At 51.7% G+C, this 20282-nt stretch overlaps 6 protein-coding genes across 6 annotated transcripts; 1 reads left to right on the plus strand and 5 right to left on the minus strand.

Moving 5' to 3' along the window:
* Positions 1–301: 301 nt before the first annotated feature.
* On the minus strand, positions 302–1623 carry GT037_009412 (uncharacterized protein; the record flags this gene model as incomplete). The annotated part of the gene is made up of 2 exons (XM_038934459.1): positions 302–1467; positions 1590–1623. 2 exons carry the CDS (start codon positions 1621–1623, stop codon positions 302–304), a joined length of 1200 nt encoding a protein of 399 aa, XP_038782734.1.
* A 548-nt stretch (positions 1624–2171) lies between these two features.
* GT037_009413 (dna mismatch repair protein) lies at positions 2172–7707 on the plus strand (the record flags this gene model as incomplete). Its single annotated transcript, XM_038934460.1, has 9 exons — positions 2172–2427; positions 2477–4835; positions 5409–5624; positions 5916–5961; positions 6012–6227; positions 6280–6383; positions 6446–6779; positions 6829–7508; positions 7560–7707. The coding sequence occupies 9 exons, from the start codon at positions 2172–2174 to the stop codon at positions 7705–7707; spliced, it is 4359 nt and encodes a 1452-aa protein (XP_038782735.1).
* Positions 7708–7873: 166 nt separating this feature from the next.
* GT037_009414 (uncharacterized protein) lies at positions 7874–9207 on the minus strand (the record flags this gene model as incomplete). Its single annotated transcript, XM_038934461.1, has 4 exons — positions 7874–8406; positions 8463–8763; positions 8815–9045; positions 9100–9207. 4 exons carry the CDS (start codon positions 9205–9207, stop codon positions 7874–7876), a joined length of 1173 nt encoding a protein of 390 aa, XP_038782736.1.
* A 2917-nt stretch (positions 9208–12124) lies between these two features.
* GT037_009415 (glycosyltransferase family 1 protein) lies at positions 12125–13462 on the minus strand (the record flags this gene model as incomplete). The annotated part of the gene is made up of 1 exon (XM_038934462.1): positions 12125–13462. The coding sequence occupies one exon, from the start codon at positions 13460–13462 to the stop codon at positions 12125–12127; it is 1338 nt and encodes a 445-aa protein (XP_038782737.1).
* Positions 13463–14701: 1239 nt separating this feature from the next.
* On the minus strand, positions 14702–17229 carry GT037_009416 (aflatoxin efflux pump; the record flags this gene model as incomplete). Its single annotated transcript, XM_038934463.1, has 2 exons — positions 14702–15968; positions 16028–17229. The coding sequence occupies 2 exons, from the start codon at positions 17227–17229 to the stop codon at positions 14702–14704; spliced, it is 2469 nt and encodes an 822-aa protein (XP_038782738.1).
* Positions 17230–19021: 1792 nt separating this feature from the next.
* Positions 19022–19820, minus strand: GT037_009417 (uncharacterized protein; the record flags this gene model as incomplete). Its single annotated transcript, XM_038934464.1, has 3 exons — positions 19022–19570; positions 19620–19676; positions 19731–19820. 3 exons carry the CDS (start codon positions 19818–19820, stop codon positions 19022–19024), a joined length of 696 nt encoding a protein of 231 aa, XP_038782739.1.
* Positions 19821–20282: the final 462 nt, after the last annotated feature.

The following is a 20282-nucleotide window of genomic DNA, read 5'->3' on the forward strand; positions in this document are numbered from 1 at the left end:
AGAACCTTGGAACAAGAAAATGAACACCCCTATAGAAGACACACACTCAACATCACAAGAAAGAAAAGCTCCATTCGATACTAGGGTATAAGATGAAGAAGCAGTAAACCGTATGCCCGCGCATTTTCACATGCACCCCACCCCATACTAACGCCTCCCATCCAAGTCACTAGTATAAACCCCCTGCCTTCCATGCTATTACTCCGAATATCGTAACACAGCCCAACCCCACAACGCCTACGTTGGTATCTCAGTTTCGTATCGTAACAATTCAGCACTGGTGCGCCTTCTTCTGTTGGATCTAGGTCTGCGCATTTGGCGCCGGCTTATCCTCACGCTCTTCAACAATGGGGCTCGTAGGCGCCTCATCCTCATCACTTGCTTCCCTCGCGTCTTTCCACTCTGAGCTCTTTCGGCTGATTCTGGCGGGACCCATGGGGTCGCGTGGGCTAGCGAGTGGGCTAGTAGGCGTGGCGCGCATGCTGCTGATACTATCAGTGCGGCCGTGGCCAAGGAGCCCACTGCGCACACTGAGTCCGTCGGCTTGTTTGGTCGCATAGTAGCTGTTGCGCTCGCTGGGTAGTACCGGCGCAGTGACACCAGACGCTGAGTAGACGCTCGCGCGCTCGGCATTTACAAAAGCACCGACATTGCTTGGCCTGTTGGAAGGCGAATATATGGTGTCTGGGTTGGCTGAGAGTACGCTGAGCGGCAGCGACTCGCGACTGCCTCCGTAATGCGATGAGGGGGCTAGTGCTCGCATCGAAGCATTGGTATCTACGGAGTTGCGACGGCGACGCTTCGAGGATGAGGCGAGGGTGAGGATAGACGCGTTGTCGGTCAGGATGTTGTTCGCGGTAGCGCCCTGATATGAGTTGGGCTGCTGCTGGGGCGCCAGATGCGGCGGTATAGCTGACGGCGGCGGGGATGCGGGGAACTGATGCGAGAAGTGGACGGGCGTGGCGCTTGAGCTTGTCGCATTATTCTGGTTCTGCGTCTGGCCAAAGTTGAGGACATTTGAGGGCGCGGTTGATTGTATCGTCGTCAGAGTCGTGGTGAGGGAGTGTTCTGAGCCATTTGGCGACGAGAAGGTGCTGCCGCCGTTGACAAAGTTGCTGCCGCCTGTCTCTGCCTTTGATCTTGTGGAGTGCACGGTTTCAGGGACTGTGGCTACGGTAGGTGCTGTGGATTTGTTGCTCTTCTCTACACCTTGCCGCTGTCCGGCTGCGGGCTCCTCGATGGACGTGTAGCTGTCATGCGATCGCTGTGTGGCGGGAGTGGATACGGAGGAGTTATCGGCCGGGGCTACATTGGTGTTGATGTAGCCAGACTCGGGATAGGGGTTGTTCTTCGCGGCGCCTTTCTTAACGGTGTTGCCCTTCTTGCCTGGGGCGTCGGACGATGAGGGCTTGAGATTGGCAAGACGCTTCATCCAACCGGCAAAGGGTCGTTTGCGCGGGTGTCGGTCTTTATATCGCGTTAGCATGCTGGGCATAATTTGGTCAAACGAGAGCGGAAGTGGTGGAGGAGAATATAATAATCTGGGCAGTTGTCTGAGGCAATGGCTGTGCTGGGCTAGTTCACCGTACCATGGGGTCTCGATGCAGCTTCGGCCGTGGCCATTATGCCGGCTGCCAAATATAGAGTGCCGCGGTGGTGAGTGAAGGAGGTCGTCGAGCTAGCAGTTAGGCGCGGGATGCCACGTTCGGTCTCGGAAGATTCCACGTCGAAACTACTCGAGGGCTGCAGGTGGTAACTTAGTGTGCGCGCGCGTGTGTTGGAAAGCCAGCGCAGACGGGCGGAACGCGATTGTCGCGGTGGTGTGACGGAGTACCGTATCGCTGTTTGTGTGCCAGATGAGGCGACTGAAGCAGTGCGTCTTATGTGGATTACGCGGTTGGGGCCGGGCAATCTGCTGATGTGGAAAGGGCGAGGGAGTTGCTGGGTCGCTCATGCCTCCGGTTGGACCCTGACCCTTTTCCCCAGCGCACCTGCCGCCCGCCGCGCTAAGCTGCGAGTTCCCTTTCACGACATAGTGATTGCGTATGTTCTGTAGATCGACATGTAACCACCCGCCCTGCCTCCCCACTGACCTCGGAGCGACCCCTAAACATGCTCGCATGCGGGTTATCAAACAACGAGGGGGCGCCCACCAAACCTAACACTACGTCATGACCCGGAACACCCCAATTGGCGCAAACATACTGCCCCTGCCTGAGCATGTCGTCGCCCAGATCAAGTCGTCAACGGCAATTGTCTCCCTCACCGGAGTTGTGCTGGAGCTGCTGAAGAACTCTCTGGACGCGAAAGCGACCAAGGTTGAAGCTGCCATCGACTTTGCGCGCGGCGGATGCTCGGTCCAAGATGACGGCCTCGGCATCTCGCCCCTCGAGTTTCGCGAGGAAGGAGGTCTGGGCAAGCTCTACTGTATGTACATGCACCGAGAGCGCTGTAGATAGACAATTGACAGGCACAGGCACGTCCAAGTACCATGCAACTGAGCCCCTTCTTGGCCGCAATGGCACCTTCCTCGCCTCCCTCGCTGCCATGTCCCTCTTGACCATCTCCTCGCATCATTATCAACATCGCTCGCACAACGCGATAACGTTTCACCAATCAAAAGCCGTGGAGAGGCAACTGCCGGCTTCGGCGCAGCACGAGATATCAGGCAGGCATGGCACCCGTGTCACCGTGCGGAACTTGTTCGGAAATCTGCCTGTGCGCGTCAAGCAGCGGTCCATCATCGCGGAGCAAAGAGCGGAGCATGACAGACTGTGGCATGGGCTGAAGAAGGACGTCACGAGTCTCTTGCTTGGCTGGCAGGGTCCCGTATCCATTCGTATTCGCGACAGCGAGAACAGGGTGGTTGTCAACCTCAGCATATCCGGCTCAGGGGCACCGGCACAAACTAAAGAGAGGGAGACGTTGAAGACACCATCTGCGCAGCTATCATCACTCCTCAACGTTTTGACCCAGGCCAACTATATCGCCATTGACCAGTGGCCGTCGTGGGTACCAGCATCAGCTGCCACATCTGCCATTTCCATCAAAGGCGCCATATCATTAGACCCGGCACCTAGCAAGCATGTTCAGTTCATATCGCTCGGTGTACGACCGCTGTGTGCGAACGACGGCCACAACGAACTCTTCGATGCTGTCAACCGCCTCTTCGCTCTATCTAGCTTCGGCACTGTCGAGGATGATACCAACATCGATGAGCTGGAGAAACGGCGGCGACAATCAGACAAGCGCTTCAAGCATGACGGGTACACCAACCGACAGCTCAAAGCACGCAAAGACGTCGACAGATATCCCATGTTCTACCTTCGCATCTCGTTGAAGGACGCCCGCAGAAGAAGCGTCCCTGAAGAGCAGTTCCTTGGGGATGAGGCGAGCCTCCAAAGCGTGATGGAGGTGTTGGACGCGATGATAACTCAATGGTTATCAGTCCATCATTTTAGACCACAGCAACCTCGCAAGAAGCGTGGACGGCTCGATACGGCTTCTAGTGCTGCCGAGGGTCTTGCTGTAAGCAACTCGTCATCCATGGAGGGTCGGACTACGTCCATGGCTTCGAGTGGGCAATCTATCCGAAGCCGCTCCGCAACACCAAAGCCAGTCTCTACTTCGTCGCAGTCACTGAAGAGGAAGCGTCCGGACAAGACGGCGTCGCGCGAATTGTGCGAGAGGTCGCGTCCTGGAGTCTTCGCAGAGTGGTCACGCATCAAAAGTGGAAAGCCTGAGTTCTTCAGCAGCTTTTCGACCGTGCCGAACTCTAAAACCAAATTTGATTCCGGCAAGGAAGTTAGTACAAGCACTTCAGCTGGCACAAACACCGAGGCATTTGCGAAGTTTGACATACCGTCGCTATCGCAAGGTGCTTTGAGTGGGCAACGTCTTCTCGACGAAGCTTCCACGTCTAGAGACTCTCTGGGTATCGAAAACAAGGAGAATGATGATACTATTTTGTGGACAGACCCAACCACCAAGAAAGTACATCTACTAAACGCTCGAACAGGTTGCGCAGTGCCCAGTTTTCGGCCGCGACCAACCACCGATTCTAATTCATCTACGTTCCACAACACGCAGGCATCTACGAACAAGTCGGTGCGATTACCAACACGAGCCTTGACGGCTGTACCTGGCAAAACGCCTTGGCTTGATGATGTGCTGGATACATGGGAGAACCCAGTCTTTAAGCCAAGCGAGAAGCGTATACCACAGGCTGTATTACACGAAGACGAGCTTGATCGAGGGCACCGCCGCTCTAGGCATGGTTGCTCCCGCATCGATATCGGCAAGACGTTCAACCAGGCCTCAGCAGGTGGCTCTAGTAAGCTGTCGAGAGAGGGGTTGCAGAACGCTCAGGTCATCGCGCAGGTCGACAAGAAGTTCATTCTTGTCAAGATGCAAGATTCGACACGAGTGCAAGATGCGCGCTCGGGGCTTCTCGTGCTGATTGACCAGCACGCGGCAGACGAACGCGTACAGGTTGAGTCACTCCTAATCCAGCTTTGCGATCCACTACAAGACGAAAAGGGGTACCAGACAAAGCTCGGCCACAGGGCGCAGGTAGCTTCTGTCGTGCTCGAGAAGCCGACGCAATTTGCAATCTCACCCCAGGAACGGATACACTTCACAACGCATGCCGCAAGATTCGCAGCTTGGGGCATCCTCTACGAAATCCTTGAAACGACGACATCTTCAGCTGTTCCTGACACTGTCGATAGGGAAAAGCACGTTTTATCCGTCACTGGTCTTCCAGCGGGTATATCAGAACGGTGCAAAGCTGATCCCAAGGTCCTAATTTCTTTCCTCCGCTCAACAGTCTGGAAGTACGCAGAAGATCCGCATCTACATCCTCTACCGGCACCAGTCACCTCATCGCCCAGTAATCCCACCGGTTGGGTCAGACGTCTAGCCACCTGTCCTCCAGGTCTTGTTGATCTCATCAATTCTCGTGCATGTCGCTCCGCTATTATGTTTAATGATGTGCTTAGTATCGAGGACTGTAAAGCTTTGGTGAGAAATCTGGCGGGTTGTGTGTTTCCGTTCATGTGTGCGCATGGACGGCCTAGCATGGTGCCGCTTATTGATCTAGGAGAGAGGGGTGAACTAGCGGGTGGACTAGGTGTGCGCGATGAGAGTGTTGATGACGCAGGTTTTGTAGAGGCTTGGAAGAAGTGGAGGAAATGAATGTTATAGTTGAGACTTGCTGTCAACTCTGGCGGGTAACCTCATGACACAGCTTGGCATTGTCCAGATAAAGTGCTTCTATACCTGAGAACCCAAAGAAATGCTACGACGGACACGGCCAAGAAGTGTTCAGCTTGATTCTGCTTCAAGGCAGATATATACACGGTGTAGAGCTTAGCGCGAGATTTTCGCGCATGGCTAAGCTGAAGTAGGTATGGTCTCGTCGTCGTCTATCATATCGTCGGGAAACAGCTGTGGAGCGTCAGCATCGCATTGCTGTTCACTACCATCTTGTATCTTACCTGCACCTTAATATTGATATATTGTGCAGAAGGCCCAAGCAAAGATCCGAACGAGATTTCCATTCGCCAAGCGTCATTCCATTTACCGACGCTGACATGGCAGAGTCGAGTCAATGTACGTCATGCGTAAACTTCTTGGACATGCATATCTCAACAGCCAAGCCTCCACTCCGCCGCTGAAGATCCATTCCACGGATAAAAGCGCATGAAGCTAGTCTCGTGACTTGGAGTCGAAGCGAGCTCTCACCTCAACGAGTGGTTCCTCATAGCCGAATTGAGTAACGATGCGCATGACACCCCGCGATTCGGGAGACGTTTTGCGGGGATCGATCATTGGAAAAACGGAGAAGATGCAGCAATAAGAAGGCCTAGAATATGCTTGCTGGATGCTGTATGAACCGGGCTACCACATAATAGAATGTCGTTCAAAGAGAAGGACCTTGAAGCTGAGCGAAACGAGCATGTCAGCGTTTTTTCCCAATCCCTATGAAGCCTGAATGCTAATGTCGAAAGGTCTCGTTCGATGAGAAAGGCAATCGCGATGAATATGGCCGCATTAACATCGAGGGTGTCGGCAAACCAAATGATACATCAGGACAAGCATCGTCGCCTTTCGAAAAGGATGACAAGGAAACCCGTCGCATTATTCGAAAGATAGATCTCAGACTCCTACCAACACTCGCTGTTATCTATGCCTTCGCACTCATCGATCGCGTTAATCTTCCAAATGTAAAGTGTATCCCTGTTGCGACCACAAGTCGTATACTGATCCATGATACAGGCGCGCATAGCAGGCATGGATGAGGACCTAGGCCTCTCTATCGGCTCACGTTATTCGATCCTCACAATGATCTTCTTCATCCCTTACATCATTTTTCAGTTCCCGTAAGTAGTGTCTCTCACAAACCGCATGTGAGATAAACACTGACTTCGTACACAATCTTTAGGGCCAACATCATCATCAGAAAACTTGGTCCTGCCGTATGGCTACCATCTCTAGTCATCTGCTGGGGAGCTGTCACGATTGGCATAGGTTTTACGACTGATTGGACGCAGGCACTAGGCTGCAGAATCATCCTCGGCGTCCTGGAAGCAGGGTATTATCCAGGTTGTGTCTTCCTACTGAGCTGCTGGTACGTGAGATTTGAGGTACAGAAGAGGTTCAGTGGATTCTATCTGCTAGCCCTTCTTGCAAGTGGTTTCTCGAACATCCTTGCTTGGGGACTAAGCGAGATGAAAGGCCTCGGAGGTCTAAACGGATGGCAATGGATATTTGCTATAGTAAAGTCAAGTTCCTACCTACTGCCATCCACCGCTAACCCATCTGAAGGAGGGCGCCATCACTGTCCTACTCGGCTTCATGGGTTTCGTAACAATAATCGACTTTCCCGATAAAGCCAGCCAACCTAGCCCAATAACAAAGCGCCCTTTCTTGACCACTGCGGAAGCCAACATAATTCTTGCCCGTATTCAACGCGATCGCGGTGATGCCGTCGCCGATAAGCTTACCTGGTCAACCATCTCAACTCATCTCCGCGATTGGAAGATCTGGGAGTTTGCCTGGCTCTACTTCCTCAACAACGTCGTCGCATACAGCTGGGGGTATTTCTTACCCATCATTCTTCGCAACGACATGAAATACTCCGTCGCCATGAGTCAGATCTTGTCTTTCCCGCCATACGTGCTGGCTGCAGCTTGGATGTTCGCCACAGCATGGGTTGCCGACCGGTACAGGATGCGTGGTGCGATCATTATATTCAACTGCGCATGGGCTGTCTTAGGAGTATGCATGATGGCATTCCTCAGCAACGCTCGTGCACGGTACGCCGGAGTGTTTCTAGGTGTCAGTGGAGCGAATGCGAATGTGCCTAGCTTGTTGAGTTATATGCATAACAACATCGTGGGCCAGATGAAGAGAAGCGTTGCTAGCGCGTTATTGATTGGAGGCGGAGCCTGTGGAGGTGTTGCAGCATCGAATATCTTTCGACAACAAGATGCGCCAAAGTACACGTAAGTTTTATCCACCAGAGATGTGCCAGAACACGAGGCTGACCGAAGCAGACCTGCCATGGCTGTTGTGATTGCGACTCAAGTTCTGACCATAGTCCATGTGCTTAAGAACTTTTGGGTGTACTCACGAGCGAATCGTCAGGCAGATCGAGGCGAGAGGATCTTGGAGGGACAAGAAGGCTTCCGACAAACACTGTAGATATTGCTACCGTACTTGCAATCGCTCTGACGACCCAATATGAAAATTTTGAAGATATGCCGCTACGCTATGCTATGCCATGCTATGGTATCAAACTCAACAAATGGTGCGTGATGCGACAGCTTTCTTTTACAAGAACATCCCGCTTTCCACATACGAACTGACACTATCCCATCAGCCTCCGCCTCCTCCCACTGTCGACCTGAACAGTATTGTCTGGCCCGATACTGATACTCAAACTGCTGGTGTCATCCTCGCTTCCAGCCCTCCTCCTGTCCCGGTCTCTGCCGCTCACAGTCTGACTCTTACTCCTCTCGGGTTGTATGACCAGCCATGTCGAGCCTCCGCCTTCGTGTTCTTGTTCCATGAGCTGTAGTTGTGGGCCTCCACCTCTTTCGTCTCCTCTCCGCATCTCCCTATCACCTCGTCTCACGTCGGTCTCGCTCAGTCCTCGGTCATTGCGGCCGCGCTCTCTACTCGGTTTCGGAGCTTTGGAGGGTGGTGGAGGAGGGAAAAGGGTATGGAATTTGGCAGTCTTGAGGGGCATGGTGGTGAGCGATGTAGGTAGTGGCAGGGATTCGATGAGGGTTAGCTTCTCTAGTGGTATGGTTGTGAGAAGGGAGGCGGGCAAGTCGACGGGTGAGCATGCAACTATCGCGTGCCGTAGATGGGTGTTGGATGCGAAGAACGACAGGTTTTCTGTGTTTTGTTAGCAATCTTACGTTTCTTTCCTTTGAGGACCCATGGATATGTACCTCGAACTTTTCGTCCCGCTCCGCCTTCCTTGCCTACTCCGGTGTCTATCCAGTCGAAGCTGGTTATCCTTCCACAGAAGCCAGTGGAGAAAGCTCGCAGCTGGCCCAGGTTTCGCACCTTGTCAAGCCGCACAAGATAGTTCGCCATGCCTTCTAAGTTGGCATATACACGCACAATGATGTCCAGCGAGTCGGCATCATCCGGGAACTGTTCACGCAGATATTCCCGGATTCGTATGTTTAGTTCATCTGCTAATGACTCTCCACCTTGAGCTTTGCGTGTTATGTATTTATCGTGGAACTAAAATCATCAGTTGGAACACACGGTCGGCAGCGGCATTGTTGTGCATACCAGGAACCCCTCCGCATCGGCATCTATAAGCACCAGCACGAACGGTCGTTTGGCCTGTGACTGCACCAGAGCTTCTTCCTTTGCCTTGGACTCTGCCAGCTGACCTTGCATCGTCCGTGTGACATCTGCTATTTCCGCCTGCAATGTCCGTCGGACATTTTGTTCGGAGCCAAGGTCGAGTTCACATTGTGCGAGGCGTGCTTCCGTCTTCTCCAGTTTGTCGAGGAGTTCCTATTTCATCGTCAAAACCCCCTCCTCACCTCCAAGACGCCGTTAGTAGCATACCTCGATAAGCTCACATCTCTTCTCCTCGAGGATCCTAAACTGCGTCAACCGATCGCGAAACGTCATCGGAGGTGGGGCAGGCGGGCCCGCAACAACTAATTCCGCCATCTTCAAAGTGGGCGGATGTCACACAGTCACAAAAGGCAGGAAGTTACCAAACGACAAAAGATCTGGGGATCCTAACATTTAAGAAGACGCGTTGTTTTGGGCTCCCGCGCAGCGCTAGCTAGCTGTTTTGCATGTGCATGGCCCAAAAGTACGGTGACGCCGGCGGTGCGAAAGATGGCAGGTGCTGATTGGCCGGGTATGTGGGGAGAGTTGGGCTGATACGTTGCCTTGGGGTTAGAAGGCACCGGAATCAAAGAGAAAGCCGTGAGCTGGCGGGCTGTGTTCTAGTCACGGATACAATCAGTGTGGCATGCATCATGCGGCGCGAGCCGCAATGGGTCGTGTGTGAGGCGGAGATGGAGGGGTGATGGGGGCTCTGGAGGGGGTGTGAGGGGCATATTCTTCGCCTTGTTAGCCCCTCGTTATTCGAAACAGACACCACATTACTTCTTTGTCTAATCATGCCAAAGTATTGCTGCCTCTAGAATCCGTTCTGTTGTCTATCTACGAGTGTGCAGCCCTCTAACATCCTCTGGACCTTATTCATGACTCACTTATCGACAGGCTCGCCAGTCGCATGACCTGGATAATTTCGGTATCTGGTATGGAAACTGTCATCAACGTTCGATGGTCAGTCTTGCCTGCAGACGTGCGAGGTAGCTTGTTCCAGATGACAGCGCATGTCGGGTGCATATAGACTGGGAGGTTGAGACCGAGGAGTAACCCTTGTAGATATCTGCGCGATTTCACGCTGGGTACCTCGTTCATGACAACAAAAACCTGGATCTGTAGCTCGTCCTGCTCATCATCACTCTTGAAACCCACAACTGCCTCCGCTGCTGAGCCGCTCCCCTGGTGAACGATAGTCCATTAGATCTCTACCAGCTCAATGTGAAATTCACTGATGTGCGCGATCGACTGGTTCAAATGTCGAGAGACCACAAAACGTACCCCATTTTCGTTGATAGACCCCCAGTCACCAGTCCGAAAGCACCTTAGCCCGGTGTTTGAATACGCCTGGAAACGAGTTCTATCGTCTTCAGAACCGAAGTAGGCAAGGCCAGCGAATACGACTAGGTTGCGTTTGCGGTCTCCGCGAACAACTAGTATCAGGTCTTGCGCATACTCGAGTTACATTTCGGTAGTCTGGGTGGTTACGTTTGCATTGGCAATTCAGCCGAAGGTGATCTGATGAAGCAGTGTTTGACGGGAGACATTTAAGTCGAACAGTAAACTCTTGACTGGCTCATGCACATACTGTCTGAATAGGTCCATAGTCTTCGGTACCAGTAAGCGGTGGAAATAAGATCTGTAGAATCTGCATTCATTAACGAAAATCCACGCAAGAGTGGAACGCTCTCAGTTTACTAACCTTTCACACTCAAGTTGTTCAACCGTGAACATGCATGCAATGAAATTCAAGTCCTCTCTATGCATGGTCGGGTCGACTTCTGCAGGTAGTTGAGAGTGCCTGGCGTGTTCTGATCGCGTGCGTGATGCCTGTTTTTTGGTGTTCCTTTTGCGCTGTCGTGTTACGAAACCTTTCATAAGTCGAGCCGAGATATAGACAGGTAGGGGCTGAATTAAAGCTGGTATCAAAAAGTGTCGCATGTTAGTGGTCATATCATGTGATGCCACACTTGGTCGATTCAAATCAAGTCAATCAGACAGGATGAATCGCTGCTGCGTAAGGTTGCGTAAGTCTCGAGCCTCACAAAAGGCTTCTGTACGCAAAAGATTGTCTGGTTGCTGTACTCCTAATTGAGGCTTGGACGAAGTTGTTGTTATGCTCCGCCACCATGCACTTTGCGGACCCATGCTATCTATCCCTGTCCTGGATAGAGCTGATCTGAGAGGTGCCGCTCAACGAACACGTTGCGATGTTGTCCAACAATTCAACCCAGCATGTATATGTGTCGGTTCCAAAACATTGAGCGGCCAGGGCTCTGTCGAGTGGTGAGCCTCGCACGTGTTGTCAGCTTCATATTAGCCGACATCGGTTCTGACCACTGTCGTAACTTCTGTGTCCCAACAAACGACTGAGATGCGACTTTCGCCCACTCAGGTGTTGAAACAAATTCTTGTTGGGCTGTTGTCGATATCCATGATTGTGATCCTGCATCAGCAAGCGGACCGTGCCGTGGGTCCAGACGTTCGAGTCAAACTTGGTATCAATAAGATGGATGAATCGTAACGTGTGTTAAGATCTGTCTGGCTAAAGCAATGTTGCACACGCTTCCCACTAGGCTTGATCGCTATAAATCAAAAGCGGTCGCATCATGTCGACCAAGACCTGTAATAAGTGTGGTGCAGGAAAGCTAAAGATACCTGATAAGCAACTATAGCATCGAGAATGCCGATTAGAGAACACCGACTCTTGAACATATACTCTGCTCGAGGTGGCGATGAGCAGATCTGCGAAGCAACCCAGTGTGAAAGAAGAGATGAAGTATCATGGTGAAGTGCGTGTCATCACTTCGCCCAGAGCACATGTCTACCTAAGTAAGCATCACTGGTGGGGCCGCAAGATATATATGCATCAGATCGAAAAAGAGTAAGAGTGTAATTAAATACTTGAAGATGTGGGCGAATGGAATCGTACTGGATGTGAAAGGGGTCTGAGAATTAGCCATGAATCTGGGGGGTTGAGAAATTGCCAAGCCACTAGAGACGCGGAACGCGTCGGCTGTCTGTTCACTTCCACCCAACATCTACACGTGCTTGTCCATGTATGAAAACGCTTAGATACGAAAGCTATTACGATGTTCTAATGTACGCCATAATGAAAGGGACAATACGATGCCACTTACCAGGAGCTGGCAAAGTCACGATCATCTGACCAATCGATACACTTCGCTCCCAGCCTCCAAAATGGCTCGTCGACGTCATGATATCTTCGCGCGCCTACTCATCAATCTCATGGAGCCTGAAGCTTAACCTTTTCTGTCTGTTCTTCGACGATAAACTTCCACATCACCTCCGCCGCCGTCTTCGCGCCATCCATCGAATTTAAGGTATCCGCTAGCATCCTCGCTTTCGCGGCATACGACGGATCATTCAGCACCTTCAGAACTGTGTTGCGAATATTCTTGGCTTTCCAGGACTGTTTTTGTACACGGATACCTGCTCCAGCATTCATGGCGTTGTCCAAGTTCGTTTGCTGCTCGACTTGTAGCGCAACGCCGACTATAGGCTTTCCTGCCGCCAAGGCGCATTGCACAGTACCTTGACCTCCATGTGTTACGATCAAATCGGCAAGCGCATTGGCGGCGGGTGCTGGAATGAACCGATCAGTCACTAGAAGGCGTGGGTCTCCGCCCGCAATTTCGTTGGCCTTGCCGATGTCGCAGATCGATTTTGAAGCCAGCACGACTGCGTTCCAGTTGTCTTCAGGGTTCATTCTCAGAGCCTTGATCGCTTCGAACAAGAAGTCTTCTGTTCCTGAGCTTCCCATGGTAACTAGGATGGACGGGCCAGACCCCTTTGTCAGATGAGTTGCGATGTCTTCGTCCAGTTTTGAGTCGTTTCGGGCATACAAAGGACCCGTGAGGACTATGTTCTTTGGGATGCGGTGCAAATATTCTTGATGAAATATGGGATGGTCGTTAACCAAATTGAGGTCGGCCATGTTCATGTCGAATAGTGAGATGGGACCTTTGATTGGCCACCCACAGGCAGCAGCCGCAGCTCCAAGGCGCTTCTGTTGGAAGATGGGAGCGTTAATCATCAGACCACTACCCCACCATGCAATGCGCTGCCGGAATGGTCGAGGAAGCCGTGTGAACAATGGCATCATATCCGGAAGATCACGAATCAAGCCATGTGCAAAAGCTCCAGGATGCAATGGCACTGGAAGAAAGTTGATTGTCCGAATGCCCAGGAGTCGTGCAGCGATAGAGGCTGGAGCCCACATGCCGTGGAACACAATGTCGGGTTTCAACTCTCTGAATGCCGCAAGTTGGCCGTCGATGAAAGACTTTGCAATTTCTTCAGATCCGAAAAACTCTGGCCAGTCCCATCCAAGGTCGTGCGCTACAGATATACCCTTCACGCGTGGTTGAGCTGGGACGATGTTGAACCCAGCGTCTGTGATCTGATATTCGAACCGCGCGCCGCAAGAGAGGAAGTCGATCTTTAGGTCGATATCGGGCGGACACATGTCCCGCAAAGCGACAGCCATCGCAATGGCACGTGTGGTGTCTCCAGCATCCTGCCATGCTACGCTCAGCACGATGTGAACGTTTCGGAGTGCCATTGTGCGGTTCAATTCTACTATCGTTGCACAAGAGGAGGTTGAAAGCAGCAAGATAGGACTTCAGGCTTGGACGACGTTCAGGACACCTTGGTGTATCGAGTCTTATACAAACATTTGGGAGGCCCACATGCAAACTTCAGCCCCTCGCTGGAAGCCGCGTCGATCATATTCGTCTCTCCTCTATGATCTCCGAAACGACAGCGATCGGTATGAGCCGTGTAGCACAGCTGCGGCTCATTCTTACTACACCATATGCTGGTCAGCCTCAGCTCAAAATACGAATGAAACCTTCGACTATCGCTGTGCAACACTCACGCCCGACCCAACTTCATGGCCACGCCATGCTACATCTCGCGACAGCTGCGGGGAACCGTAAGAGGTGCGATGTTATCCAGATTACGTTCGGTCCTTCGCGGGATCGGACCGGTGAATGCGTTCGAGACTCTGACATAGCAGGCGCAACCTCCCGCTAGTTGCAATATGCTGACCACCTTTGCATAGCGAGACGAGGCGTTCAGCAATGCCTTTGACGTGTTGCGAGACGTGTTCTTGGTCAATACTGCTTGCACAGCAGACGGATACGACGTGACGGTCGGTGTAAGCAGGCTTTGGATCCGTAAACAGCCAATAGTGTACGTACAATATCGGAGCTAACCAGGATGGCCGCACCTATTTTCGTACCAAGCCACCGAGCTTCGCTTCAACCGCGACGGAAACGGCTACACAGCAACATGGCGTCTACACCTACTGAACAGTTGTATCTCGTAATGCGATAGCGAAATTGATACCAGTCCTCGATCATGTAAAGGCACCGGAAATGGTCTCGTAGGGGTGGGATCAGGAGATGCATTTGGTTATCAAGCTTCGCTAAAGCTCGGCTTTGCTTGTTTATCATCTTAGACGTGGGATGATCTGCGCCATGTCATGGTGGCTTCGCTTATCCTCGTGTTTGATTAGTTGCGCGGATGAGCTCCCAGGTGTGCACCCCAGAAAGAGCCAGGATGACGCACGGCTAACTCAGAAGCTTTTGATCATCTTCCAGTCTTGCGCGAAAAGAGTCATAGCCAAAGATTGCACTTCACTAGCAAAAGATGCAGTTCAATCGATTGTCAAAGTTAATACATTATGCATTATTGGCAGAGATACGACGCGGTGAGGCATCTGCCCTATCATCATCACACGCTAGAAGACCTCGCATTCATCCATAGATCTAATTCCGGAAAGAAATCCATCGCTTCGTCACCTACGATTCTGCTTTCCACCCGCGCCTAATTGATCACGGAGATCGGGGTTAATCTTCGCCGTTAAGTACGACGAAAATTGACCGCTTTGTCGGAACGTCTTCACCCAAGCTGGAGGTGGCGCTTTCAACGACACCTTGTTCGTCTCTTGTCGACCTGCACCAGTGCCTGGAGTCTTCAAGATACTGCGGGGCTGGTATGCTTGTTGGTCCCGTTTCTCATCGTCGCGCCGTACAGGCGTGTCCGACTTTTCTTTCACGCTACGCCATTCCATGCCTAGAGCGGCTGGTATTGCAAGGCAAGCGATGATGAGTGCTGCAAAGAATGTCCCATGAGTCAGCGAGTCGTTGTAGGCTGCCAGTATCATTCGTTTGATTGCTGGAGTAAAACCCGTCGTCAGGTCCGTGGCTCCTGCGGCTAAGATGCGTTGAGGATTTAGACCTCCGATTCGTTCTAGGCCGGCAGAGAACTTGTCTATGTAGAGGTTCTGTCCCACAGCTGTGAAGACCGCTCCACCGAGCGTCTGGAAAAGCGAGAGGACTGCCGTACCGATGGGAACATCGGGTTTATCCAGCACGGTTTGTACGGCTATATTTGGGTGCTGCATGGTGCAACCGACCCCAAAGCCGGTAACGATCTGGGTCCCGATCCAGATACTGTTGTTGGTATCCACAGACCATGTGGTGATGAGGCCGGCACCAATGGCCATAAACAGAGAGCCGAGAATCATGAAAGGAGTGTAGTATCCGATGCGCTGTACAAAACCGCCAGACATGATCGAGCCGACGACGACTGAGAGCACAAGGGGAATTGTGTTGATACCGGATTGCATGGCCGAGGCACCTTTGATGGCTTGGAACCAGAGAGGGATGTAAATGGACACCGTGAGCATGGTCGCGCCTACGCAGAACTGTGAGGCACTCCCGAATGCGACGCTCCTCTGGAAGACGATGCGTGCTGGCAACGTTGCCGTGGTGTTTCGGGTGACGAATTGCCAAAATATGAAGGCTATTAGAAGAGTTATAAAAGCGATGAGAAGCACAACGATACGTGGTGAGTTCCAACGGTACTCCGCTGCACCCCACTCTAGGGCCAATAAGAGACAGGTGATCGATGGAAGGAACAATGCGGTACCCAGCGGGTCCAGATGTTTTATCGTCTCTCCCCATGTCTCGAATTGCGGCTTCTTTTCTTCGATGTTTAGCAAAAAACATACTGCAAGGATGGTAATGCCACCGAGTGGTAGGTTGATGTAAAAGCACCACCTGCGAGGTATGAAGTCAGTATATATCTCACACGCGATTCGTCCAAGCGTATTACTGACCTCCAAGTTGCGCTGCTGCTGGTGAACGCTCCGCCTAGCAAGGGACCAGCCACACTTGCAACGCCGAAGCATGCGCCAAAGAGACCCTGCAGCATGGGCCGCTTGGCAAGCGGCACTGTGTTGAGCATGATCAAGATCGCACCGGTGAAGATGCCACTACTTCCTAGGCCTGCAATAGCGCGTCCAACGATGAGCATGTTGCTGCTGCGTGCTGCACCGCAAACAATGCTTCCCAACTCAAAAAGAAAAATGCCGGATAGGAAGACTGGTTTCGTGGGAAAGAAGGTGTATATCCTTCCGTATAACAGGATGAATCCGGCTGCTGTGAGCATGTACGCACTACCGTACCATCCGATGTCGCCAATGCTGTCGAATTCATTCGTTATGGCAGGTATCGCTGGGCCGATGATGGTCCTGTCGAGAGCGACTAGGAAGATCGAGATGTATAGTGACAGCATTATGACTGCTGTTTTTGCTGTAGATGGGTATGGAGATGGCGTCGTCTTCACTCCTCTTTGCCGTTCGATGTCAGCTACTATTGGCGGACTGAGGGGCTGATCGTTCGCCGAGCTCGCATCCCAAAGATGACTTTTGTGGAAGTTTCTGTGCATGTTTTTCAGTGGTGGACTGAGAGGCGAGTCCATAACGTCGTCGTCGAATTTGAAGCTTGTGGGGGTTGAATAATTTGAGGCCTGGTATGGATCCATTATCACTGGCACATGGTCGCCGTCCTCGGATGTTGAAACTCTTCTTATCGTGTTGCGGTTTCCGACTCCGTTCGCTTCGTTGGCCTCATTCAGCCGCAGTATTCCCTCTAACGCCATTAGAGTGCTTTCCCGAAGGAAGGGTCGAATTTCGTGTAGATCTTCTCGTAAGTTATTGGTAGTGTATGAAGTAGCGACTTCTCGTCTCTGCTGATATGGTTTTGACTGGGCCAGATCTTCTTCTCTTGCGTTGTAAGAGATATACGCGGCGGTGCCTTCTTGTGCTTCGGTGTGTGCTCGAGCAAACGCCGTTTCGCAGTTATCGGCTAAATCTTGAAGGATATTAGAGATCAGGTCGCGTTCTTCGGCATCGGTGCGCCCGTGCCATCTCACTTCTGTAAGCTCATGAGTGGACGGACGAGATGATAGCGTTGATATGATGGAATAGGCTGGGCGCGCCCCTCGGAACTTCGGTATGAACGGGGGAGGTGCCGCCATTGTCCCAATATCGACTGTAAGCCGTGGATATCAATCCGGATATGTGGGGCGCGTGCGCTGAAGCCTGATATATCGCTTGCAGCCAAATGTACGAGAGGTCCAAGGTAATGAGCGTGTAACAAAATTCAGAGATATACGGCTATGAGCTATAGGGGTGAAGAGTATTATAGGCATGAGTATGCTTCAGTTCTTCGCATTAACAGTCAAAACAAGAAGCACATCTCAGTAACACATCTAGTAGACCAAGAAACATTCCGCAGTCGCATCCGCAGCACGACCAGCAAAGCGCAACGGTGCAGTAAGACGGCGATGACTTCTGACGAATGCGACGTCTTTCTCACACACCATCCACAACCCCCAAAAGCATCGGAGCGCCATCTTCTAAAACACCGACGTTGTACGGCTTGGCTCTACGCCACATACTTTTCATGCTCATCCGATGGCGTCTATTAATAAGAGTCTAATGGACCCTGAGCTGTCAGAGGTGAGTGGCCTCACTATCCTGCATGCTTGCACTGCAGTAACTCTCGTGTTCTGTGCAAGATTATGCAAAGTCAGCCAGCGATAGACGATCGGTGCTCGGTGATGACGCTGGGGAGCCGAACGGTATTGCCAGATCACTGATCTCTGCCGAGACAACCTGAGCGACATTTGAGACAGCTGATGAATCGATTCCTTTGCAGGTTGAATAAGATGCCAGGAATGGAACATTAAGTGAAGTGACGTCTCAGCTTTCCCGAAAAGCTGGTGGATGATGTTGGCGATGAGAAAGTGGAGAAAAAGAAAGAGGGCAAGGCTTAGCGGGAGAGGAGGTACAGTTAGCGTGATTGTCTATACGCATCATTCGATCGCGATGCCTGTTTGCTTGTCCCGACCAGAACAAAGTCATTATGCAATCGTTACAGGAGTCTCTAATTGTAAGTACAAAGTGGCCATGGTTCGTCATTCGGACAACCTAGTCTTCGCAGTGCTCTCATACTCTAGTTGCACATCGATCTGGACCCTTTGCGCAGCACATCGTCATGACCTCGTCGTTTGGGTCTGACTCCGCGCGAAATACGTATACTTTCAATTGACCATGTCCGATGATGGAGCCTCGCCTCCTAAAGCAGAGTAGTTCTGGATGCGAAACTCCAACGTGGAGGATCCCCATGATCTTCTCAAGGGGGCCCACTTGAGGCAAACAAGCCCTACCCGTAGTGCCCTCAATGCATACTCACCAAAGGACGCAGGTACAGTTTCAAAGACACCTAGCTTTGCGAACTTGCGGCTAGTTTGCGGGGTGCATTGATGTTCAACAGGGACACAGTGGAGATTGCCGCAAAAGCAAACGGCGCCCCTGAACCAAGAATGGCAAGAAAGATTGGCAAAAGCAAAATCGGGACGACGAGCCTATGCTGCGACATGACGCAGGGTGAGGTATGTTACAATGGGTTCACGATAGACATCAAAAAGGGGGTACGACTCACTTGTCACCCTTGAGTTGACGCAGGTGCCATGATGAACAGGCTGTGAAATCACAACATCGAACACGTAATGAAAACAGTGATTCCGGTATCAGGTACGAAGAGAACCATATAATTCGATTGGACAGCTTACGAGTTGTGGAATTCCCTAATAACGTGATGACTGCTAAGGCATTGGAGGAGAGTACATGTTCCCTGATGAGCGTCCTTCCGTCCACCAAATGATCTTTAGAGATACCCTTTTATCACCATCTTGTCTCACCACAAGAGAGAGTACCGGATTGAGGTATCGTTGCCGGTGCCATGGGAATAGAGAGGCCCACTGATCACTGAGGGTGATCTTCGTCCCACTCAGCTACCTTGTCGTCATATTGTCCTGAGATGTCTTCGAAGCACAGGATGAGATGTTTGTTGCACATTGCAACTGTTCCGTAAGCCTCGAACTCCTTCTCTGTCATGTCGGAAAGCGTGAAGACTTTCTTGGTGTCTGAGGCGGCTACACGGAGACACTTGACCATGCCGCGTTCGAGCATGTTGGTTCTCAAGACGGGCCTCTCCAAGGGGTCGGCAAGAGGCCAGCTCTCGCTGGACAACTTGTGCTCATCCAGAGCCTTCTGGGCGCATTCGACGAGGGCTTGTTGGCATTGTGTGAACCTGACGTCCTTGAGTGGGGTCGTACCGATGGAAGACTGGCTTGCGATTGGAGTTGGGTCAACCCCGTACTGCTTGTTGCACGCTAAAAGGTCTTGTTGAAGTGTATACTCTCTGTACCTCGCCTGAGGTTCTTGGGGGTCGTTTGCGGAGAGGATGAAGGTATTATAATCTAAGTTGTCCATAGCATTAAGTTCATCGCTGGAGGAGTCTTGTCGAGCAGCCTGGGACGAATCAGTAATCGTCATCTTTAAAGTGGAAAGAACTGCTGACAATAGGAACGAAAGTGGCCGCGGATGCATGCGCTTCAGACGCAGCCTTAGCGGTCTGCTAAAGTATGAGTGTCAGAATGAAACCATAGGATAGTAGATAGCGAAGTCATACCTCCAACGATGCCGTGTTCATACGAGGGACTATGCCCGCAGTGGCGGCAAAGAACACATAAAAGAGTACGAGAAAGTTTTGAAGGAACATGTTAGGGTATGATGAAGAGCTGTTGCTGGTAATTTCCGTGCGGGGATTGTAGTTGCTGAACGTGGTTGTAAAGTGGATCGAATGAGGGCTTAAAGTGGGAATGTGGGTTGACAATCACTCATGGTCCAACTAGACTTCATCTTTATAGGGACTTTTATCCACCGGCCCCATCTTTCGGAGCTCGAGACCCGTGAAGTGAGAGTCTGGGTCGAATGAAACCGCATCGTTCGTAGCTGTAATCCTCTCGCTTCCCCAACTGATCATCGGCCCCAATGGAGGTTCGTCGAAGCGGCTTATAGTACAGCGGGGGAGTGCGGACTTGTATATGCCTTGGTTCTCGGTCAGAACTAGTCAACATGCAGTGGTAATCACACACGTATCAGATCGCCTTTCCGTTGTCTGAACGCGGTCAGGGTCTCTGTCGCACGAAGGCTGACGTATCATAACTACTGAAGTTTTGAG

Source organism: Alternaria burnsii, assembly GCF_013036055.1.
Source record: "Alternaria burnsii strain CBS107.38 chromosome Unknown 728, whole genome shotgun sequence".
NCBI classification, from domain to species: domain Eukaryota; kingdom Fungi; phylum Ascomycota; class Dothideomycetes; order Pleosporales; family Pleosporaceae; genus Alternaria; species Alternaria burnsii.